The 25,980-nt window shown below is 39.2% G+C and overlaps 1 protein-coding gene across 1 annotated transcript in view; it reads right to left on the bottom strand.

Moving 5' to 3' along the window:
- The window catches only part of LOC104488190 (phosphoglucomutase-like protein 5), a gene marked incomplete at its 3' end in the record, with an annotated part of 51,536 nt that extends 25,679 nt beyond the window's left edge, over positions 1-25,857 (bottom strand). The window contains exons 1-6 of the mRNA XM_010144440.1: positions 25,768-25,857; positions 17,876-18,038; positions 15,255-15,401; positions 12,726-12,851; positions 10,028-10,218; positions 8,979-9,133 (exon numbers count right to left, since the gene is read on the bottom strand). Of these exons, the coding sequence (XP_010142742.1) occupies positions 8,979-9,133; positions 10,028-10,218; positions 12,726-12,851; positions 15,255-15,401; positions 17,876-18,038; positions 25,768-25,857 (872 nt within the window). The remainder of the gene's footprint in view (positions 1-8,978; positions 9,134-10,027; positions 10,219-12,725; positions 12,852-15,254; positions 15,402-17,875; positions 18,039-25,767) is intronic.
- Between the last annotated feature and the right edge of the window lie 123 nt (positions 25,858-25,980).

Raw genomic sequence — 25,980 nt, 5'->3', positions numbered from 1 at the left:
ACAGTGACTGTTTGCATTTGACTGTTGCAGCGCACTGTATTCTTGGCTATCTAGTATTTCATTATCCTAGTCTGCACTGACGAAAACATGCTGCCCACTCTGATCATAGCAGGCCACATTTTGGATGTATGTGGGATAAGTGTTTATTCTTAACACTTTCCAGGACAGCAGCATCAGTCTCTCAGGTATTTTCTCAGCTAAAGATAAGGCAACAGTCAAATGCAAACAGTCACTATATTAAAGCATACCAAATCCAGCATTAAAAAAAAAGATAAAAAGACAGCTCCTTTAAGATATTCCTAAAAATATCTGCAATGATAAATCACCTCCACTGTTTAGCAGACATTCAGGCATGAAAGGGTAACAGTTAGATTACAAGTACCTTGTAGAAACAAAAACAAAGGGCACAACTAATGAAAGGACATGATGCCTTGAAATGACAGGGGGTTTTTCCCTCCACCGATTTTTTCAAACATGTCATATCTGTGTAAATAAAACCTTTAGTTGCACAACAGATTTGAAAGCTGATACAGAAAAACTACACTTCACTAGATATGCAAATATACAGAGGACATGCATATATGGCTGGTTTTAGTATCACAATGTTATTTCAAAAGTTCCAAATCCTGAACAAATTTCCAATCACAGTGCTCAACAACTTCCTATTATACTTCAGACATCTTACATTACATTCGTCAAAGCTGTATATACTCGTCCTTCTGCAGCATTCCAGAATAGAACTTGCCCTTCTGCTCCATCTAATTTAAAAACTTGTACGTGACATGGACTCAGTTTGACAGAGGTGTCTTAAAAAATTCACAGCAAGCCTATTCCAGATAAGAGAAAGTGAGAGTGACTTACCCTACTGAAGGAAGATAAAAAAGTGAGGTCACAACTGGCATAACTTGAACAAATCACAGTCACAAAGTGAACACAGTATCAACAATGTATAAAGATTAACTCATAACTTGGAGAAGGCTTTATGTTGGAAGAATCCCTTACAACTGAATAGTAAAGGATGTCCATGCTGAGAAAGAAATGCACAGCGCCTATCCTGCTCCTGGCACAGACTTCTTCATTAAAACAGGTGATCAACAATACAGAAGAAAAGCAGATGGCTACATAAAAACAATAAGCCTCAGATTCACAAGAAAGGACAGACCAAAAAAATGATGCAGAACTTGACTTGTAAATGAAGAATTCAAGGAAATAATCACAAAGACACAAATGGATTGTGGTGTGCTGTTGTTCTCCCTGACCAGAGGTATGTTTCTTTAACTGCTACTGCTCATGTGATAAAAAGCCATTCGTTAATTCATCAAAAAACTGTTTTTCAGAGTTTACAGAAGAAAGAATAAGCTTAACAGGAAAAAGCAGCAGAAGCACTTAGAATGGACAATACACCCCACAATGAAAACATATAGGAAGGGTCCAATGCTTCAGGAGGAAAGGACGTCTCCTTGTTCTCCATTCCCTGGTTGAGACTTGAGCTTAGACCACTGCCTCCCAAGCACTGTGCTTGCTGGCACCACGCCCTGGGAACTACTTGCAGAAGAACAGTCAGCTCTTATCTCTTCACCTCCCCATCAACCTGTACCAATTTTCGTACGTAGCTTAACTTTGACATAACACAGTACACACTAGCCCATTATTCAAACTTCATTATGCTCTTGTGGTATCCTTCTATTATAATTGTGTTTTAAATGGCAAAGAGAAATGTTCATTATTTCTTAGTGGAGATAATTTGTTTCTGTAGTGCTTCCAGGTAGGAGTGAAAGGCAAAAGCAACCTGACCTAAGCTAAGAATGAGGAGAAGACGTCTTCTTGGACAATTCCTACCAAACAGCCAACTTTTTCTTTGTTTCCTAATTCTCACAATGAGGTAATAACTCCAAGAGCAGTGCTGCTCCTCTCTAAGCAGTACAAAGAGCGCAACCCACCTGCTAATAACGAGTAAGCAGAAATCCAGCCTTTGCTGTAGCTGGGCAAACTTTGACAGGTAGCTAGGCAAAATAACTGTAAGACAACAGTTCATTACTATTTTTCATTCTGTCTTTGCGTCATTCATGGCTGCTTATAATGTTTGGGCTCCTGTCCTGAATAAACGAGCATTCAGAGCCATTTAAGCAAAACTATCTGCTGTTCTTCAGACAAAATGCTCTAAACCAGCACTGTGAATTTAAGAGTTTCTTGATGACTTCTTCCTGCACCTGAAACAGTTTGTTTAGAACTCATCATGTCTCTGCCCTTCGCTCCATTAAGACATTTTTTTAAAAAAAGTTAGAACAGTCACTGTCACTGGAGATTCTCTTAAAATCTGCCTCTAGCTGATGGAATAGGAAATAGACAACCAGCAGACAGAACACTTAGATGAAAAAGGATGCATTAAAATATGAGCTACCCGATGTAAAGTGGCAGGGTGCTGCATGGTAAGGTGCTGGACAGGCTGAAGAGATGGGCAGAAAGCAGCCTAATGAGATCAACAAGGGCAAGCGTAGGGTCCTGCACCTGGGGAGGAATAACCCCATGCACCAGTACAGTTTAGGGGCTGAACTGCTGCAAAGCACCTCTGCAGAGAAAGACCTTGGAATAACAGGTTAACCATGAGCCAGCAATGTGCTCTTGTGGCCAACAAGGCCAACAGTATCTTGGGGTGCATTAAGAAGAGTGTAACCAGCAGGTTGAGGGAGGTTCTCCTCCCCCTCTACTTTGCCCTAGTGAAGCCACACCTGGAGCACTGTGTCCAGTTCTGGGCTTCCCAGTTCAAGAGAGACAAGAAACTACTAAAGAGAGTCCAGTGAAAGGTTACAAAAATAATTAGGAAACTGGAGCATCTCTCTGACAAGGAAAGGCTGAGAGACCTGGGTCTGTTTAGCCTGGAGAAGTCAGAGGGGATCTTACCAATGCCTATAAGTATCTAAAGGGAGTGTGACACAAGGATGGGGCCAGGCTCTTTTCAGTGATGCTCAGCGACAGGACAAGGGGTTACAGGCACACAGGAAGATCCATCTGAACATAAGGAAAAAATTCTTTACTTTGAGGGTGACAGAGCACTGGAACCAGAGAGGCTGTGGAGTCTCCTTCTTTGGAGATACTCAAAACACCCACCCCTGTTTGCAATCCTGTCCAACTTGCTCTGGGTTAACCTCCTTTTGCAGAGGGGTTGGACTGGATGATCTCTCCAGAGGTCCCTTCCAACCCCTACCATTCTATGATTCCGTGTTTCGCTTTCCTCAGCGTAAGTATAATCAGAGCACCTACATGCTTTTGAAATTATCTGGCTGTAGAAACTATCACAGCAGTATTCTCTCAACAACCAACTTGACTGATACTTTCCAAAACCACCCAGCTTCATAACTCCTGCAGAAACAATTTTTACTCACCCTTGTGATTCTCATATTGTAGACCATGAGCTAACATCTTGGTGTTTCATTTCCCTTCCTATTATGCAGACATCAGATAAACCAGAATACAAGGATATGAAGAAAGAACTGTTTGTTGAACAAAGCTACAGAGCTTCGCATTCCCCGCAAGAAAAAGAACACCAACCTAATGATACCTATCAGCAAAGAATTGAAGTCTGGAGATGTATCGCCACAATCGTGTTGATGTTGGAGCATATTAAAGCAGATGTTTCCTGTCAACTGTTACATTCTCCCTACAGTACATGCTAGTTTATTCCAACAGTCACATCAAGCAAACACATACAAATGTTAAACATTTTGAGTAAATTATTTTGCAATCCGCTGCTTCATTTGTTAATGCTATATTCCCAAGCAACATTTAGAGTCCTCTGTATTATTGCTTCCTTCTGTTTAAGTTTAATAATAATGTGAAAAACTATTGAACAACACATCCTCAAGCACACAAATGAAAAAGCACCAGACATTATAAATACTTTCTTTCAAGTACTATGTTTGATTTTTTTTTCTTTTACAGCTAAAGAAGAACAATATTACAATGATTTAGGCTAAACTGTGGCCACACAATATGGATGCGCTGTAAGAAGTGGTTTTTATTTACTCTCTAGCACAGACTTCAGAAGAGAGGTCCATGACCTCAGAATACAGTAGCCAAGTGGACAGGAATTGATCCAATTCCCTTCACACGAAAGCCACCCACCAACAAGGTCCAGAAGTGGGCCAAAAGTAACAGGTGGACACACTACAATAAGAAGATTCATCTTGTAGACAGAAATCAAATTTTACTTTTCAGACAATAGTGGGGTTCTGATGACCAAAGAAGCGTTATCCCAGAGACATTGTGATGACACCATGGAAAAAAATTAAGGGATGTCCACATACAAGATCCTTTTGACCATCATTATCTCTGGTAACACCCACTGGGAAAAGATTTCCAAGCACGTTTATTGTTTACGGGATAGTGACTGTATTATTAAATTCCTAGTTAGATGTGCGTGAAGTTACTATTTCCTAACTTCTGCAGGAAGACTAACTTTTTTATTTTCTTATCCTAGGCACTGTTTCTGCTATCTACAATTATAAACATTGCCACATTTTTCAATCACCTGTATTTTTCTCTATTTCTAGTGTAAAACAAAGGAATACAGAAAACAAGGAATATCAGCACTCAACAGCACAGTAGAAATATTTTTTAAGTACTCTGTTTATAAGTGTGCTTTCCCTCCCTTTTTAATCAAGTGTTGTTCTTATTCTTGTCTGTACTATTACAGATGTAGATAACAGTTAGTATGAAAGTCCTTTTCCTTTATTTATTTCTTCTAATTCACTAACAAAAAAAGACTTTTCAAAGTATTCTTAAACAACCATTCCCCTGGAACCAAACAGCAATGCACTTCTATTAGAGGCCAAACTGCAACTAACTCAAGCTGTCATGCCTCTAGATTAAATCTAGTGAGGTAAGTAGGACATGTCTAAGAAACCCATGGATGTAGACTGGTAAGAATAAGAACAAAACTTACCACTTAATCTTTGTATACAAGAAGGCCTGCTACTACCTCAAATGGAATAAATGCTAATTTGAATGAATGACAGTCCAGATATGAGAGAAATATTTAAGTATGTAAAGGATTTGGTTTAGGTGTTGTACTGGGTGTACATGGCAGGATTTGCCAATGAGGGGCTGGCAGGGACAGCGTCTGTGAGATGAGACCAGGGCTACCCCATGCTGAATGCAGACAGTTCCAGTCAACTCCAACAGACCCATCACAGGGCACAGCTAAGCTCAGCAGCCAAGCTGGTGCCCCTCTGGAAAAACAAAAAGGGCAAAAAGCTGCCCAGCAGTGAGGGTTGAGGAAGAACCAGTACTGTGAAAAACAATGTCAAAAAAGGGAGAAGGGGTGAAAGAGTTGCTCCGGGTGCTGGAGCAGAGATTACCCTGCAGCCCATGGAGAGAACCATAGTGGAGTAGATGGGTATTTCCAGACAAGAGATGCAGCTGGCAGAGAGCTCACACTGGACCAAGCTTTTTCCTAAAAGACTGCAGCCCATGAAGCAAGCCCAGGCTGGACAGGGGAGCAGTGTGAGGAACAAGAAGTGGCAGGGGGAAGCTGTTATCTACCGACCCCAACCCCATTTCCCATCCCCCTCCACTGCTGAGGGTGAAGAAGGCAGAAGAATGATGGAGTTAAGCCTTGGGAAAAAGGACTGGGGGGAAGTTCTTGGTTTAATTTGTAGGTTTTCTGTTTATCACCATACAAATCTATTTTAATTGGCAATAAATTAAATATTTTTTCTCAAGTCTTTTGCCCATGACAGTAATTGGCAAGTGTGTCCCTGTCTCCCCAGGCCATGAGCTCTTTCAGTCTATTTCCTCCTCCTGTCCTGTTGAGGAGATGGAGTGAGAGAATGGCTGGGTAGGCATCTGGCAGCCAGCCAGTCAAGGTAAATCCACCATAAATATTCAGATGCGTATTTTGACATCAGTTTTAGAAGTTTGTAACAAAATCTTTAGCATTGATATAAGAAAAATAGTTAATACTTGCAAAGGCAGCAAAAGCCAAGCATCTTTGGAAAGTTATGCAAAAAGGATAGATTACAGCTAACATCAGATGACAATCTAACATGTCTCTCAAAACTTTTTACTTACTTCATTAAAGTCACTACTTCAAAGTTCACTAGGATTTATCTCATGAAATCCATTTTGACCAATACCCGCAAGCTTTCACTGTCAGATGTTTCGCTGACCTTAACAATTTAGACTTTCTACTACAACTAGCACTATGTAACACAAGAATCTTCTTCTAAAGACAAGAGTGAGGTGAGGGATGAGTGGAAGTCTTAAGCAAGCCCTACCCTCAGTACAGGAGGAACTCATTGGAAAACCCTTAAACAAACTAGATACACACAAGTCCATGAAGTCTCAGGTGTTAAGATTCATTTCAAGGACACTCTCCGTTCTCTTCAAAAGGTTCTGTCAGTTGGGGGAACCTTCTGAGAACTGAAAGCAAGTATCAATCCTTCCTTCAATGCTGGCAAGAAAGAAAATCTAGAGAACTACAACGAGTCAACCTCATCTTAATTCCTGCGAAGAAGATGGCGCAGCTGATCTGGAAATCTTTTTGAAACTCATGGAGGACAAGGAACTCCTCCATAAGCAGTCAGCATAGATCTATGAAGAGGAAATGATGACTGACCAATCTGACAGCCTTCAACAATGAGGTGACTGGCTCAGAGAACAAGGACAGAGTAGTGGATATTGTCTCTCTTGACTTTAGCAAGGCTTTCAACTCTCTCTCCCATTACATCCTCATAGACAAAATAATGAAACATAGAATAGGTAAGTCAACAGTGAGGTGGATTGAAAAGTGGCTAAATTCCAAGGCTCAAACAATTATCAGCAGCAGCACAAAATCTAGCTGGAGGTCAGTCACTAGGGGTGCCCTCCATAGGTCAGTACTATGGCCAATATTGTTTAACATCTTCATTAATGTCCTGGATAATAGGCCTGAGTGTTCCCTTAGGAAGTTTACAGACAACACAACACTGGAATTAGAAATATGCCTCAGGATTGTGCTGTCACTCAGATAGACCTCAAAAGGCTGGAGAAACTGCCAAACAAGAACCCCCTGAAAGGCAATACAGGCAATGCCACAAAGCCCTGCACATGGGGAGGAATTATTCCTGGCATCAGCGCATACTGGGGGCCAACAGCTGCTGTTTAGAAGAGGACCTGAGATCCTGGTGGACCATGAGTCGACCATAAGCCAGCAGTAAGCCTTTATGGAAAAAAAGGTGGTCAACATCCTGTGCAGCACTAGAAGAGCATTACAAGCAAGTGGAGGGAATTGAGCCTTCCTCACTGCTCAGCATAGGCAAGACAGAATCTGGAATCCTGAGTCTCATCCCCCATTGGGTATTTATGCATATTGACAAGATTTCCCCCCAGAACCTTCTCTCTTTAAGGCTTAGCAATACTATCTCTCTCTGCTCCAATCCCTTAGTCAATTTTGTGGCCCTTTTCCAGAACTGCTCCAGTTGGTCCAGAATACGTAACTTTTAAATCTTCAAGAAAACAAAGATAACCACATAATGAAAGGGAAAAAAAAAAAATCAAGTGTCCTGGATATAGACTCAAACTTCATAATAATAAATATTTTTAAGAATGGCTGGGAAAATATTTATGTCTTTCCATCATTATCAATTGCTCAGATTTATGTAATAATCAGACTTAGCTCTACAGAACTAAATAAGGCAGTAATCACCATGAGACGATCTGTGCTCCAGAAGGTCAAGTAAACATTGTCAAGAACATAATTCAAGTAGACACAGTGTTATTGAAGGGCACTTCAGTACATTCATACTTTCTGACATACTTTCTTAAAGTTCGGTAAAACAGATAAACTTATTTATACGCCACTATTTCTTCAAGTCTTAGAGGAATGAAAATATCCTGGGTTTGAACATCTGTTTATTTTATATAGTATTTCAAAATAATGGCAGCTTTCACTTAAACAATGAGATTTTAGGATCTCGAAACAGAATAAACAAATACAGCAAACCCTGACCTATCAGTATTTCCTTAAACTAGCATCTACCTACCAGAAATATTTCCCTGAGACTCTGCCAAGATGCTACCTCTGAATTTAGTACTTTCAGATATTCTTGAAAAGAGAAGCACCTTTATATCCTTGCTTTTCAAAGAGCAATCAACCTTTTCATACAGGCTACACTTCACTCAAAAATTACCATTTCCTGATGGGACATACTTAATGGGGGCAGCAGATCATTCTTGTGTTAGTAAAGCTACGCAATGAGAACCGAGACACAACCAATTCAGTGAATGCTTTTTCCACACAGAATATATAAAGCAATAATATTTAGCTTAATCCTCTTACGCCTGTATTTACAGAAAATGTAGGCCTGGATGAGGCTTGTTCAAAATCCAGCTGCTAACAAAGGATTCACACCCAGCAAAACTTTAAAGAGCAAATTGGACTTAACCAGAAATAGCTTTAGGTATACTTTTTAACTTAACATAAAACCGGGAAGGGATTTCATAACTGCCTGCAGTCCCTTCTCAAACACTCTATATAATGATAGAATATATATTTCAATGGCTTAAAATAAGAGGGGGGTTTTGTTTTGTTTAATGCTTGTGTAGTACTGAATTAGTACTTTACCTGTTTCAAATTGCCATGACCTCCACTAAGAAGGGCTGCTAGATTAGGCTGTAAAACATTATTTGCTAAGAAGAAGAGTAAAGTTATTTGGAAAAGGAATTACTAGTCAGTGTTTGTACTCTTGAAAAGATTTAATCTATTTATTTCTTTTCCAGGCTGAATTAAACTGAATTTTCATCCAAGTAAGGGTTGGTAAAATCAGTCTAAGTAATATCAAAATATCATCAATATTGTTAAAACAATAAAGCACATAAAGATTATGAAAATTAGATGCTCTTATCAAAAAACTTCACAGTTTTGGAATTGGTACGTAGTACAAAACAAAGAGGTAACTGATGTAATGATTAAGATGATACAAATAAACATTTCATCTTACTTGTCCAGTGCTGTGCTGGTAGGCATGCTCCTGCCAAATCCTCGTACACCCATCTGACAAAAGTATGGAATGCAAGACAGATTGGCAGCAATTATAGCCAATGAATCTGATGCATTAACAAAAAAACCATTTTGGCCAAGGATCATGTAGCGGTCCTGGGAAAGAGAAGAAATTCAAAAAAGCATCTTAAATTCCGTGTTTTGGGGAGTGGTGATTTCTTTTATTAGATCCACTGTAGGCAGGGAAATAAAGAACAGGCCTTGGGTTACTCACATCCCCCTTTGGGCAGAATCATTGATTGACATAACCCTGGCAGGCTTATAAGGTTGCTATTACACTATCACTCACTCCAGCCTTGCAAATCAAAGCTCCAGATCAGTGCCCAGCTTCAGCCTTCTACAGGACAATTCAGTAGGCCTGTTCTTGCCAGGGAATGCTTGTGTAGGAGAATTTTTTACCAATGACACGCACTACACAAGGAGGTAGAAGGTAATTTTGTGTTTACCGACAACAGAAAGTAGCTTTTGATCTTCAGAACCTTTTAATCTTTCTCCCACGCTGTTCCATACAGAAAGTTGTTTCTGTAACACTTCACTGTTTATAAGGCTGACAATACGACCTTAAAAAATTAAAACTAACAAGGGTTATGATTCAGTGATTTATTAAGCTTAAATTCCCTCCATTTATGATGTTAACCAGAAAGGACTTTACTTAGTTACAACTTGCTGTGACAAGTCCGTATTATCTATATACGCTGACTTTTCCTAACCAGTGAATAAAAGTGTTACACCAGTACAAGATAAAACCGGCTTAATATTTAAAGAATTCTCATTCTGCATTCAAATATTGCTTGGTTTGCAGTCATCCGCAGAGACTATTTACAACACATGTGTCTGATTTATGGGTTGCAAATGCTATCATCTGTACCTGAAAGTAATATCGCTTTCAGCTTCCAGGGCTTACTGCAAAGCAAATAAATTATACTTACATGTCAGATACCTGACCCCAGACAAAAGAACAGCTATGGTGAAACAGATCAAAATACTTACTCCGTCAGCATCAAAAGCAGCTCCAAATCCGTATTCGCCACCTCTCATAGCCTCCAGCAAGGCAGTTGCATACGTTAAATTGGGATCAGGAGGCTGTCCACCAAAATCCTCCAGAGGAATACAGTTTATGGCAGAATTTGCAGGAGCTCCCAATTCATCACACAGGATTCTTCTCACATAAGGTCCCATAACTGCAGAAACAGAAATCTGCCGTGCCATCACAAAAGCATATGCTTGACATTCAAATATTTCACAGCACCATGGAGACTTGATACAAAGCATAATTTCAGCAATTCTATACATCTGTCCAAGCAACAAAAACAGAACTATTATTTCACAGAGGACGTTTTGATCATCTCCCCAATAACTAATCAGTTGTCAATTCAGCGTTAAAAACACAGTTCCCCACTAATGGAAGCGAGAAAGTAATCACTGAGCAGTGAAAGATGCAAATTTTATTTACCCATTATTAAGAAAAGAAATTACCATACACATAGAGGGTTTATTCCTCACTAGAATCAAAGTAAGATGCTTTTCTATGTGTCCTGGAATGCAAACAACAGTTTAACGCTTAATAGCAAGAAAACTAAACAGTAGGGGAATACAGTGGGAAATAAACTTACCTCAACACTCCAGTTCACGTTAAAATTGCAACAGGTTTGTCAACCAGAGAATTTTAAAACACTTTAGTTGCAAACACGTAGCTAATAACTAAAAACTTTCTCAAAACTAACTCCAAAGTAACTTCTTTATTTTGTTGAAGATAAGGCCAACTAAGACTCCAGCTCATCCTATTATATATCATAATTATTATATGTATTGGACAGCTGAATGGACACCACCAGCTGACTGAGGTCTCTGCAACCCTGAAGCAGGTGTGAGCAGGTCACTCAGGTAAAAAATTCATGAGTGGTGGCTCGCTCTCTCATGCTGTCCCCTTCTCCTACCTTACTCTCAAACCTTGCTTTCTGGAGGAACGGTAACCCAAGATAAGACTGTGAGAAAACTGTTTTCAAGAAAATCGAGATGCCAGTTCTGTAAAAAATACAGTGAACTATGATTCAGGTTCTTATCAAGAGTAGACTCCTGACAAATTACTCTTTTCTATATCAATGTTAAATTATCAATGTCTACAGGCATAAAAGCATATTCCAAAGATGCAGCGCTCAAACAAACTTGGGAAGACAGTTTGTCTATATACACATGTGGTCCTCTCTAGTGTTTATTATATTGTGGCAACTGATTCACTTTTGGCTAACGCATCTCTTTCAGAAAGTTTTCTGATCTGATGCCACCAAGAAAAGGACAAACATCAACTATCTGTGGTAGATTACTCCAGCGGTTATTCACAGTTACCCACGAACATGTAAGCTTGGATTTGCCCAGCCTCACCCTCTCACTATTGATTCTTTTTGGTATTTTGGGGAGTAGAAGACTGAGAAATAATTTTCCTGCAGAGAAAAACCAACAAACTTTCTCTGTTGTATAAATAATCCTGTATACACCTGTATACTATATGTGTACTATGTATTATTGTGTGGCTATTTCTACACCAAGATACAAAGTTACAAAGCCAAATCAAGCTGTCACCTTGTAAATAAAGTAAACAAACTCAGTCCTTTGCAATTTTTGAGATGAATCCGTTCTTCTAACCTCAGCTAGATTATGCATGTTTTTGAACTTGTGTAAAATTTTTCCAAGCTCAGTTATAGATATGGACATCAGAGCTATACAAACTGTTTGAGTAATATTCTCAGCAGTATTGCACATAATAGGAGGCAGTGCTTTCCTCATTGCTCTCCGTATTGTTTAAGGACATTATCTGCCCTTTTCCCACAGCCTGGCAAAACTGGGTGTTCACACTGACTATGTGCCCACTATGATCTTTGCAAGAGTGATTCCCACACTATACAAGATAAAATGCTTTACAAAGCCTTCTAAGTCTATCGAGCTCCCTTTATTGGTCTGTTTCTGTAATCCCATTAAAGATTCATGGTTCATGTGATGTAATTTGTTTTCTCTAAGATAATGTTCAACAGCATCATTTTTCTTCAAGTCACCATCTGTTGAAATCTGTATTTATTTTTTCATGATGCAGCCTAAGATAGATCTTACACTGACCTATGTTTCGTCAAGTGATGCAGCTCATAATTTTTTAATATTGGTACAAAATCAGTAGCCTTGCTGTCTTCTGTAACACTTTCTACCATCTTGCCCTCAGTACACTAACATCTTTTAACAATTAACATTAGTGGGACAGAGGTATCAGTCAACTCTTTTGGGACTACTGGGTGCAATTTATTCAGCCTTAGTTAATTTCATACTATTTAGAATTTACTCTTAGTAGAGGCTACCTTGTAACCTCCTTGGTCACTGCACACTGCAACATACTTCATTGCAAAATTACCTTATTAGGCATGCTTCCAAATACGGAGAACATTTACGGGACAGGTATGCCTTCACTTCTTTATCAAGAAAGATAAACGCCTTTGCCTAATAAGGGATCTAACCTGTTGCTAAGATGGCCTTTGTTACTAGTATAATGTTCAAATCTTTTTTAATTACCCTAAACCTTCCTAAAAACTCTGACTTTTAGGAGCTGTACCTTTATGGAGAAACTATTGAAGCGTACCATTTTTACTGGGAAGCTATTACAGCGTGTATATAATTTTGTCCTGATAGCAACTTAAATTCATACCTCCATTCATGGCATCAATCCTTATTTTAATCTGTTTGGGTCCGGTCAGCAGATTTCTGATTGCATTGAAGTCAAAGACACTTCGAAGGAGATTGAGGTAGATATCCACAGAATCCACAATTTCAACTAGAAAGATTAGGTAGACAATAACCACTACAGATTAGTGGGAAATATCTCTTTCAGCACACTTCCACCAACTAAAATCAGTGTGTGCAACCTTTACATAATATGGATTTGCTCTGAAGCCCACAGAGCCAAAGTCAAAGACTGATTTCGGTGTAGACTACCATCAAGCTTTAAGCTTTGCAAGGTTCAAGTTTTGCCTGCTGAAGGACTGTAGAGATAATGTAAGTAAGTTGACAGTTCCTATTTCACTGAAAACTCCCATGAAAGTACATTATATCAAAGTAATCCCTTTATCATTCACTAAGTCACTAAACAACTTCTCAAGTTAAACAGGTTTAATTCTCAGAGGATGGAAGATGTCCATGCCATGTTGAATCCACACGTTCTATTCTTCCAACAGCAGAATCTATCTGTATCATTCTACCAGACATACAGTCTATTCTTCTTGGTTTTGGTACCTGGAATATTTGTCTCCAGTTTGTTGTCAATGTACCACTACACCGTAGCATTTTATATCTCACCAGTTTAGGAAAGTTAGGCTCAGATACAACATCTGCTTTTTGTGAAGGTCTTCCTAATTTGAGTTCTAAATTTATAAAAGCAGTGCGCCACAATTTTTCTAGTTCTTTTGGATGTAAAACATCAGTTACCAAACAACTGTCAAAAGTCATGTTTCTCAGTCATCTTGGAATGTATTAATTTTCCTGATTAAATTAAAAAGTGTATGCTATACAAATGCCTTTTTATCTGGTTAAATTAGCTTCTTAAAATATTTTAGGTAAGTTATTACCATATTATGTTATCAGCCAGTTTTCTTGAGAAACACCGACCTTACTTTAATGCTCTTCTGTAGGAAAACATGAAAATGACATTTTCTGAGCTTGAGGAAAATGCTCTAGAGTAGACTGCAACAGTATTCATGAACAGACAAAAAAAAAAAGGTTCTCAAGGATGAAAGACAACATGTAAAACCTATATGAAAATTAGTTAATTCTATGGTATATGTTGAAAGTCTCAAGGGTTCACTAAAACTACATCACTGGTTATCTTCTATGCCCTGCTTCTAACAATGTTTAAGTAGGGTCTATGCTTTATATATAAGAACAATGCTTCAACTTCAGTGGAGCTGCTCACACATGTTAACATAAAGTGTAGGACTGAAGTCTAAAGCTTACTTTAGCTCCTGCCAAACCCAGCTGGTTTGCTCTCTGTTACTTCAACACCCCTGCAGCCTCGATTCAGAGGAGTTAATTCATACAGCTGGAAAAGCAGAAGTTTTAAGTACTCCAGATGATAGTATCTTAAAATACTTTTTTAACTATTTTCATTCTTCCTTCACTTTAGTTCTGCATTCAGATCTGTGTAAACTATATTTACTCAGGTACTTGTATGCCAATTACATTGATTCAGTAGGGATCTCTGGCAGCTCTACTGTCCCAGAATGATGTATTCTGGGAAGAGATGATTGAGAAATGGATTTTCCTTAGGAAAAAAACATTTAGACAAATTGCAATTATTTTTTTGTCTATATTTATATTACCTGTAGGAGAGGAGGGGTGTCTCATTTTCATTTAGAAAAATACAGTTTGGAAAAATTAAAAAGATGAAAAAGCAGAACTTAAAACTGTAGCAACCATATGATTCGAGAGTGCTGCTGGAGGTAAACTTTCTTTGCTTTTTGTTTGCCTAAAAAGCTGAACATGTTCTCTGCATTAAAAAAAAATTTAATTTAAGATTTTTTTTAATCAAAAAACTTCATTTATCAAAATGTACTTTGTCTAAGATATAATGTTTTGATGAAAAATAAATTGACTTTAATTCTAGAACATCAGGAATGAGGAAGAGTCCTTGAGACCACACAGGGTTTTACAGTATTCGAAATATTGTCTAGACTCCTGCCTTTGTTCCTAAATCCTTCAAGACAAAACGGCTGTGTTAGCTCATTTAAATCAAATATAGCCATTAAAGTACTCCCATGCTTAAAATTAAACGTGCTTAAGTAATCCCTTTACATTTGGAGTCACTGGATGTATCACTATACATTATACATCCCACAAGTCCTCAGAAAATGCGAGCAAAGAATGAATAAACCGAGATTTTCATAAACTCTTTTGTCAATTAGAGTTCCATGAGCAAACCATACCTAGTCCAAAAACGTTTTGTGTTTGGTGTTTAACTACTAGCAAGCCTAAGCACATATATTTGGCAATGGTATTTGGCTAACTGATGAGGCCTGATGCACTTCAAGTTTGGTAAATCAGCTTTGTGCAAAATGAACAAAAACCTTAATTACACTGCCAGATGGGCATTCTGAAGAATTAAAGTTTTGTTTAAATAATTACGAGTTATCATTCTGCAGCAATTCTAATATTTAGAATCAATGGATGTTGCATGCATTGATACCTCGGAAAGGTTTGAATTTGTTCTCCAGGTCAAATTCTTGTCTTCCTAGGCGTGACAAATCAACTTTGAGATCAGGACATATGGCATATTCCTCCAAGGTTTTGCTGATTTGATAGATTTTATCTGAAACTATATCTGGTGCAGGCCCTGTAAGAAAAAAGAATGTGGCAGGTCATTTCTTTTTCAATGAAGATTCCTTACTTAAAAAGTGTCTGCTATACCAAACATTTTCCTGAATATATTTGAGTTACTAAGGAATAAACCCAAACAAACAACTGTAGTAAATAAGGTCTGTTCTTTCAGTGTAGCGCAGGTTTAAAACATCTTTTGAAAAAAGTATAACATGGAAACACAGCGCATTATTCTCAACATTTTGATTCACATAGTCTATTTAAATCAATCCTTACCCAGAGGAGCGGGGACAAGGGAAACAAAAAACCCAAAGCCATCTTTCTTTCGGATTATTGCTCAAAGACTGCCATTTTTCACTCTGTGTGACATCTCAACGTACATATTAAACAAAAGCCTGCCTTTCAGCAGCAATTTCTGGTGTTTCTAGGGTTTTCTGCAAATGAATGCTTGTGAAAGTGAGACAGCTTTGCATTTCACATTAGTTCATTAGACATAATTACCATTTTAAAAAGTCGTATCAGTTTGACAGTGGTGTCTTCTTGCAGTTTTGCTCCAATGGCTTAATGAAAGACATCTTTGTAAAAATGCAAAGTATCTTAATTGCTTAACAAGCAATTATGACCTGGCACAGCTATGTCATTCAGAAACAGAAATCACATCTTACTTGTGCCTCACTTTTATTGCCAAATCCTGAAGATTTGCTCTATTTTTTAAAATCTATCATCAATCAAATAAAATTTGTAGGCTTGATGCAAAAATTACCACACAGGCTATGCCATATGTAGTGTAAGAGTTGAGTCTGAGTTACAACAGAAGTCCTTTCTGTCTCATCTGACTCTTCTTTGCTTGTATCATAGCCACACTTTCACTCTGAAAAATTACTTCCTTTATTCTTTTATGTGCTCTCTCTGTAATCCAAAGCCTCCGTCTTTTCAGTGCTAACCTCCCACTTCTCTAGCAATGCTGCTACTTTCAGTGCAGCTTTGCAACATAAATTAGTGTATTCCTTCTCAGCTGCAGTGTACCAGATGGTCCAAGGCAATTCAATATTTAACTCTTCATTTGGCTTAGAAAATTACTTCTTACTCATCTAATCCAAAGGGTAAGGAGAGGTTTCATTAGCTCCAGATCAGTTGAATGTATTGTCTTACTGATATTGCCAGCTAAGGAGATGTTCTCTCCCACAGCTACAGAAGCAAACCACTTCTGCCTGACCTGGATCTGCAAAACAGACTGAGCAAGACAGCAAAGCAACAATAGCCTTCCCTAGGAGCCTGTCGTGGTGCCTAACCATTCTCCTAGTTCAAAAGCCTTGCCTAATACTTAACCCACATTTTCTCAGCTGCAACTTGAAGCAGGTTCTTTTCATTACGACCCTGCTGATTATCACAAATAATTGAACCTTGTGCTTGAGGAGGGTTTCATATTTAAAGCTTAATAGCCTGCTTTAATTTTTTTTAAAAAGGCAAAGCACACTAAAAAGAATGACCCACCAACCGTTACCCATTTATCAAGCAGATTTTAGGTGTATGTGATGTTTTCAAGTTTATAGGGTGCGAATGCATCTAATGGTTTGGCTCAGGTATGTTTGTGCTGTGGCCCCAGCTTTTGCACAGCTTGACTTTACACAGTCCCTTGAATTTCTCTGGGATTCAAGCCTGTTCTGTTTTTAAAATCACGCTGCTTTAACCATGCATGTTTTTCAGTTTAAAAAGGCAGAAGGGAGAAGCATCCCCTTTTCAGATTATTCCACATTCAAAATGGGGAAGAAAACATTACATAAAAGCACTTTCAGTTTTTTCAAAGCACTCTACATGTGTGAGGTATACAAGGCATCATCAACTGCCATCATGATGTTTTATGGGTGTTCACAGATCTATAACGTAAAACATACATAATGTATAACACACCCACATGTGTTAGCTTGCTGATTTTGGAAAACCAGATATTAGCTGTATACACAAATTGCATTATTCAACAGTGGAATTGCAATAGTTAAAACGGCACAACTCTCTCCCTGGATAAGATCAGTTATTTCCTGGGTAAACACGAGAACTGCTTTCTTCCATACAAGACAATGAGTTACACTGCTTACAGCACTTCTGAAATTACACGCTTTAAAGTAAATGCCAAGACAAGCAACACAGAATATAAGCAACAGAGCTCCCTTACAGGCGTCTTTACAAAAGGTTCTGAACTGTTATAATGATCTGGCAGACTACATAAAATGCTACAAAAATGGGACAGCAAACCTCTTGTTTATAAAATCTTACAGCTATCACAAGGACTTCAGTGAACATTTAATGCTTATTGTACAGACCCATGTAAACATGTATTACTGAAAAGAAAAAGAAATATGCAAATGTTCTTCATAGTATTAACAGAATAAATTAAAAACACTTGGTTAGGGTCACCTAGTTACCCTTGTCAGCACATTTTCATCATACTGAGATGCAACGTTGTAATGAGTCGTTAAAAAAAAAACCTACCTCCATTGGCAACCTCAAACTTGACTCCAAACTCTCCTCCAGGACCCCCAGGACTATGGCTAGCTGTTAGAATAATTCCACCAGCTGCTTTGATCTTCCGGATGATACATGAAACAGCAGGTGTGGATAAGATGCCATTTTGTCCAATAACCAATCTGCCAATCTAGGCGGAAAAGGAAGTGAATGTACACTGATCAGTACTAAACTTTTGCAAATCAATAAACAAACACACAGAGACGTAAGGTATACACGTATAGGATAGATAGGGCGAAGTCCTAGTATGGAACTTATTCTTTTGCAGAGAAATACACATACGCGAATTGGTTGCCTGCCATGATCTGGAGTGTTGACAAAAAATATTGTATCCTGGTACATTTAACCCCAGAGGCCTGTGTACTGACAGTAAAGCAAGAGTACAACCATGGTAGTGATTTACAATGCTCCCAAGCATAGCACTGAGCTATGATCCTGCTATCAACCTTTCCAGGTATCCCTACAAACCAGCAAATCCCCTCAAATATCAATATAGTTCAGGGCTGACTGTGTAGATGCTGTTTGCAGCGTTTTAATTAGGACAGAAGAGAACTGCAAGCAAATTGCCTTCTGCAGCACAGTCTTTCAGTGCAATCACAAATATATTTACATACTAGGACCCGTAGTCTCTGTAAGTCACATCTCTATTACTGAGACACCCTTGGATGCCCTGCCCTGTAGAAAGTACTGCTCCTCCTTCAGCCATCAGTGACTCCTCAGCTATTCCAGATGAAGAGGGTGTGTTTCACAGGGCACCGCTTAGCAGGAGTTCTCACCATTCTTAAAGTAAAACAAGCTTTCAGGTGGCATTATTAAGCAGTAACTCAGTGTGTTCAGTATCATGTAAGGTTCCAATTTCAAAACCTTGCCTTCATCCCCTACACAGATACTACAGTTGCAGTTCAACATAAATAATCTAGAAATCATCCAGAAATGTACTTACAAAGAAATATTAAAGAGTTCCAGCTTCTGGGAAACAGGCAAATACAAAAAAGGGAGGGCAGAAAGGCAGCAGCTATATATGGAACTTAAAAGGAACTTGTTGAAGTTTGAGGGTTTTTTAATATCCTCAATTAAAAAACTATACAAACAAAGAAACAAATCCCCCTTCAAACTACTGATTTGTAGTTTGGGAGAGAGAAAGTAGTTTGGCAGGCAGGCAGAATACTGAATACTTCAAACTCCCTATCCAAAAGCAGACTGGGAATTCAACCTCCGACTGCCTTCTCTAGTCTGAGGGATATTTGATAGCTCTACTGTCTCTGTGACAGAGCACCAGCACAGAAGATGTCAATACCTGCCTCCTTCCTATAAAGAGCTGCTCCTTCATTCACAGAACCACCTCTGGGGCCAGTGCTTGTGTGAGGCCTGTAACAGTTACTTAAAGGTGGGGTTTCAAATAATTTCAGAAAAGCAAAGGTCTCATAAGTGATTTATTTAGTCTGGTTTTGTGAACTATTTTAATTAATTAAATATTTCTACATTGAAATGATCAGCTCCTAAAGTATACGCACATGTAATTTTTTTGCTAACCCTCACAAAGAATAAACTGTGGCTAGTCCTTTCTCCTTCACTGAGAATTACAAGATCTGCTTTCAAATTTAAAAAAAATAAAATGTGCAGAACAATGCATTCTATTAACTGAGATTTATACCTCAGGATCTGATTCTAAGATGATTGTCTACCTGGTTGGCACTTCACAGTTTTTGCAAGTAATTTTGAAGCCTAGGGATTGTTTCTAGAAAATGGGAAAGCTATCAAAATTATAAGTATTCATGAAAAATCATTTGACTTGCTCTTGCTACTGTTGGAAAAATGGGGTTTTTTCAGTCTTTTTTTTCTCTCAGGTTGGAACAACCCTGAAGGAAATGAAAAATGAGGAAGTTAAGAAACAAAAAATTTTGTTTCTCATTTTTCCAAAATAATGAAAATATTTTCCAGGGAAAACAACAATTCTCTTCAGAAGAAAAACATGCATATCAGCAGAACCCACATTTTCTGTTTCAACAGATTATTTTAAGGCAGCACTTCCTCTGCCATGGGCAGTTGGTGAGGGTGGAATGTATATACAGTTAGCACATTTGCCACACAGCTGAACCTCATTTTCACTCACTTCAGTGGTATCGAATAATTTTAATTCCTATATAAGCCTAACCATACAGTTTCATTAACCTATGGCTGAATGATTAAGAGCAATACCATCTTCCTTATTACAGAAACTGATGCAGACTATAACGTAAATACCTTTGGTTAATAATAGAACAAAATATGCAGTGAATAGTTTTTCTTGAAGAACAGATTACACTTGTGCACAGCAACTGCATTTATTTGTAAGACTCTGTACCGCTTTCTGATTCTATATTGCTTCTGCCCTCCCACTCTTGCTCCTCCCTAGGGGTAAAACTAGGCTGTAATTTACAGTGTATTCGTAAATCCCTCAATTTATCATAACTTACCAACCTTAGGAGCAACAATAAAAGTGTATTTCCCCTACTCCTATGCCAAACTCAAGTTAAGCAGATGATGAAGTGTTATTTCACTGATATACCAGTGAATGAACAAAATCTCTCTTACTGATCAGACTTCTTCACGTTTATATAATGTTCATTCTATCTTTTAGAACTGTTTTAAATTTCCACATGCTATATTTATATTTTATTTATTCAAGTGTTTTGAATACTAAACTGCTTCAAAAATACTTTCTATACAACTCTACTTGTTTCCACAGAAATGCAATTCCTACATCGTGGAAAAAGGAAGACTTTTTTTTAAGGGTTTTTTTTTAAGACAGAAGCATTTCCAGTTGTGGGCTGAACAGTGAAAGACACACGTTTACCTCACAAAATGTGTAGGGTAAAACACCATCCATCGGGAGAGCCACTGAAAAGTCTAGGACCTCTAGCAAATGCTTTGACACACTTTCAGAATCAAGCTCAAGAAAGAAAACTTTCCATTAGCCACACAGTTTACTGTTTTATTTAAACCAGTGCCATGTAAATAATTTGAAAGAGAAATGGAGATCTTTTTTCAAATCGTTCTGAAAATGAGTGTGTCCTTTTAAGGCTTCTTTTCAGTCCGTGAAGCAGCTTTTGGTCAACATGCCATGCTTTGCAGGACTGTTGTATTTATGCTGTCATTTAATCACTATTGCCAATTGTACTGAAGCATTAGAAAAAACACAGAACGCTGGGAAGTAGACTTCAACAAACTCTCTTCCAGGCTATACAACAGTCTACCCATGTACCTTTATTATGGAAAGAAAAGCACGATGAAAATAAATACTGAAAATGTTTGTTTTGAATATTGTCTCTCCCTTTTTTAAGCGACGAAGCATGTAGAAAGCTAGAGCAGTGACTCAATCTTCCAAATACAGCTGTCTGAAATGGGTGCCAGGTCTTAAAACAATATTGTGTATCAGTAAGCAAAAGGAAAGTGACAGGAATTACATCTCGCAAAATGCTTGAAAACAACACTGAATATATCCTGAGGTACTCAAGTATAAATGCATTTGAGCTTGCATTTTTTGGTAGTGTAAGTTCTCTCTACTTCTAAACCTAAACTAGTGAGGTTTAGGTTCTTGCCTCCATGCACATCAAAACTGTGGGGTTTTTTTTAAGTAACTAGACTAGTCAGATTATACAGAATCCACAAATTACCTAGCAATATCTCTTCACCATATTTTCTTTATTTTTTTTCCCTGTTCAACTGATGTCGCACAAACCAGTTTCCTGTTTTTCTGGATGCCAAATATTAATATGAACAGGAGTAACTTGCTTTACCTTCAGCATTTGTCACAAGGCTATTACTTCTAAACTACTTAGAAATACTATTTATTATACCAATTCTATATCATAGAAATACTGCAATATTTAGTATTCTAAATCAAGGACGTTGAAAGTGATAGCGCATAAACGATACACAGATACTTTAATTGCAGCAACTACTGCAAGAAGTTTTACCTCATATGAAGATCTTCAGTGCTTTTACAGAACTCCCTGAGGACAGACCTTAGAAGCGTACACATGCTACCCATCTTCCTCTGCTCTCTTTAATTTGGTGGCAAGAATCCACAACCTCATCCTCTCTTGGCCCACAAGCTGTTCATTTTGTCTCTGAATCAAATACTAAACTGACAGTTAACTGATTTTAAGTAATGAACACTCTTACAGACTTCTCGCAATCTAGTCTCAAACAGTAACCAAATAGCGTCCACACACTGACTCACAACCGAAGTTCCAACAGTATCCTTCTAAAAATCTTGGACAGCATGGAAAGCTTATCTTTGGAATTCAAACACTTGCATGGCTACAAGATCCCAGTCATGTAATATTTCTCATAATACTGTGCCTCTATGCCACATTCTATTTTGTTATTCTGCTTTTAGTAGGCAGGAAAAAACCCATGATCCCCAGCGAACTGTTACAAGAACATTTTTATGCAATATTACCAGTTGCAGCTGTGCATTTTCAGACAATTCCGTTGATTATCATGGAGTCATTTAATGCTTTTTTAAATTATTTTTGCCAGTAATCTCTCACATGCCTCAGTCAATTAAACTTCAAAGAACAAGAAGCAAGCATATTATATCCCGGACAGCATGGGGCTCTGCTTTCCTGTCTTTTACTATAGTATCCTAAAGATAACTGAGGACCACACTTGACATAGAGGCAAATATAGCAGTCATACAGGTCCAAGGAGGGAGGGCAAAATTTACGTGGAAAACCATGGAAAATAAAAAACTCACAGTATTATAAATTAGCCAACTGGACAACTGTCTGCCATCTCAAAATTCTACAGCATTCCTAACAATACTCTGTGATCTCTCTAGGATGTTGCTATGACTTTCCATATTCAGAGTATGATCGTCAGCTTCTATCTGCCACTGAGACTCACACGTAGCAGCTTCTCATTTAAATCAATCCTAAACTTCGCCTAAGAAATGAGACACCACATCCAGTGGATGGGTCTAATGGAATACTTGTGGTTTTTTGTAGTGTAAGTGTAGTATAAATGATGGAGCCTTTTACCTCACTTCTTTCAGGTGTTAAGGTACAAAGACACTACTACTGACAGGGCACAGGGAGGGAGGGGAAAGGGAAATAGAGCCTCAAATACCCTCCTAGCACAGCATTTTGGAAAACTGCTTAGTGCAACCCAGAATGATACCCAGAATGATGACCTCTGCCTGGCTTTCCTCACACCCCCCCCCACTGAATGCAGTCCCACTGAATGCAGTCCCTTACCCAAATGTGTTTGCTACAGCCCCTGCTGTGTGACCCATCAAAGGACAACCCTGGCCACCCACCTCCACCTCTGAACAGAAAGATTTGGTGGAGCATGTGCTGATAGAGCTGCACAGCAAGGACCAGCCTGTAGCTGTTGCTGCCAGTGGAAGCCTACACAGGCTACCGCTGTGGAGTGTGTACCTGCAACTTCAGGATAGAGGGCATGAGCCAGAGGGACTGAAGATGAGAAGAAGGCAGGCCAAGCAATGGCAAGTGACTGGGCAGGGGACCTCATCTCATTCCTCGTGCTGGGGCCTATGCCAACTGTGCTAGGCTGTTAACACAGGGGGAATGCAGGGTGAGTCACCAAATTAGAACAAGAGGAACCTAGCAACTCTAAAGGGCAATACATTTACAGTTGATAATAGAAAATCCCTTTTATTTTTGTACTCAGCAAGCACAATTAACCATAAGACTCAATATGTGTCTTCAAGGAAGGAGATTTAAGTTCAGTTTATCAGCACTACGTGGCTATCCCTCTCGGGGCACCCTGTTGCGGCTAAAGGTTTTCAATGCAACTTCAAGGCTTCCACACATTTCACCCGATCCTGCCTACATCAGCTCAATTCTTTCCTTGTGATACCGGCTACATGCCTTCTAATGACATTAACCTCATCCAAAGGGAGAGATCCTTGCCCTCAGGAGTATTCCCTTCCTCTCCCCCTACTCACACAGCACAGCATTGAACAACGCATTCAGGAAGGTTCAGATATTTTTCCAGCAAATGTACTTTAAAGGCCAAAGAATAAAACATACAAGCAGTATTCACTAAGTAAATGTGCAGCTTATGTCTTTGCAGTGTGTTTGAGAGAAACGGGAGTGAGGGTGAGCAGGGTGAGGATCATAGAGGGGGGATGGAGCACTAGCACATGGCAATAGGAAGCCTTTTCAGCATCAGCATCCTACATTGATTTTGAGAAGACTGTGTCATTATTAAGAGTATTATGCTTGAATTCAGGTATTTGTGAGAACTGTGAGCAGAAAAGCTTGGGGTTTGGCATCAGAAAACACCAAAGAGAAACTACGTTTCCAAGAACTTAAGAACAGGGAAGCACTACTACAGCAAGGTGTCAGAAAGATGTCAAACGGGAAATCTCCTGAGGTCAAGAAGACCTGATCTTCAAGGGAAACAGAGCAAAATGGGGAACACGATAGAAGTAGCAGAAAGGCAGCAAGCTGACAGGGAAAAATAGTCAGGAAAAAGTCCTGAGTACAGCACAACATAGCTGACAAGGGTCTGGGCTTCTAACCCCTAAGCTTCTTGTCTATCTCAACACCTCAGACCTTCTGGTCACCTTGTGACTGTAACCCTCTCTGCAGCTCCGACCAGCATGCAACAACAGGCAAGGACTTAAGACTCGGCAGCACAGCTCTTGCTGCAGGGCTTTTGCTTTAGCTGTTAATGCACTTCATCCCGCCTGGTCAGCAGGTACAATTCCAGTGGCCAGGCCTTCCCCATCCAGCTATGTGTGGGAATGGACTAGGAAGCCACAATCCTCTGGACCCTGTCCTACCTTCCTCACAAAGAAAGCTCCAAAGAAAGTGCACTGCTCTGTGCTTGCTCCCTGGATGCTTGCTCCCTACTGCTGCAGACCAAATATCACCACACTACCCTTGCCAGTGTCCCCACCTTTGCCAGAGTCCCTACCTTTGCCAGAGTACCTGTGCAACAGCCCTCCCCAAACCCTGTGCCACATAAGACGTGGCCTCTACCAAACCTGTGTGTGAACAGTGAGTTTGCAAAAGCTAGGCAGTGCATAACACAGGCAGGGGCTCTGAATTCTCAGGTATCACTCAGCATCTGCTTGATAGTATCAGCGTGGTGAGAATGTGCTTCAGAAATAAATTTTACATTCCAGGCTGGCTAATTCATATAGCCTGTAAAATAAATCAGCAAGGAAAATTCAGACACATACGGAGACTCATTTCGAAGTTGAAAGATCACCTAGTTATATAAAAGAGGGATGCATTTAAAGAATGGAGCTTTTGAAATAAAGAAATAAATCCACTACAAAAAAAAGCGCCTATAAAATTATGTCACTTCTTTTGCCACCTCTGCAGAATCAGCTCAGCCATCACAACCAGAATTCAACTCTGAAGTATAAACTTTAAGCCTACATTAGCTAGTGTTTCCAGATTTCTGAAAACACACACACAGAGACAGACACATGCACGGACACACAAACGTGAATGTTTTCTTCCTGAGTTCTTTCCTCTTTTCAAAGCTGCAGAAGGAAAGCTGTAACTCATCTGATCACAGAGCCATTTGCTACTGTCGCCTCCCTGCATTTCATGATTTGCCCACAAGTGAACAATAAAGAACGATCATTTTCTTAAGATGCTGCCAACATGCTGAATTCCTCTTCCTTCAATAATTCCACCTTTCTTGAATATTTTTTAAAGATCCTGAGCAGTAGATAACGTGTCTGATACCTTCGTTTCCCACGTTTTGAAATCTGTTACATTCTCTCCCGCCGTCAACCACGTTCTTCAGCTCCCATTCCCGACTCAGTCTGAAACAAGGTGTGAAACAGTAGGGCACGGCCAGCAGTCTCCTGAGGTTATCACGATCACCTCCGTCTTACAGAGGTATCCCCAGCGACGCCGCAGCCCCGCGGTACCGCCTAAAGGGCGTACGGGCCGGCACCGCGCTGACTCGCGCATCAGTCGCGCACACCGCTGAAACAGCCGGACGCGACGTTCGTCTTACTTTTATTTGTATATTCAGCGCTACCTGGGATATGACATTAAATCCCTCTCCCCCGTTCCTACGGGACTACTTCGCAC

The sequence above is a fragment of the Buceros rhinoceros genome, unplaced genomic scaffold, assembly GCF_000710305.1.
Source record: "Buceros rhinoceros silvestris isolate BGI_N320 unplaced genomic scaffold, ASM71030v1 scaffold5131, whole genome shotgun sequence".
NCBI lineage: Eukaryota > Metazoa > Chordata > Aves > Bucerotiformes > Bucerotidae > Buceros > Buceros rhinoceros.
Note: the sequence above shows the minus strand (reverse complement) of the source record. Positions and strands in the feature narration are given on the sequence as shown.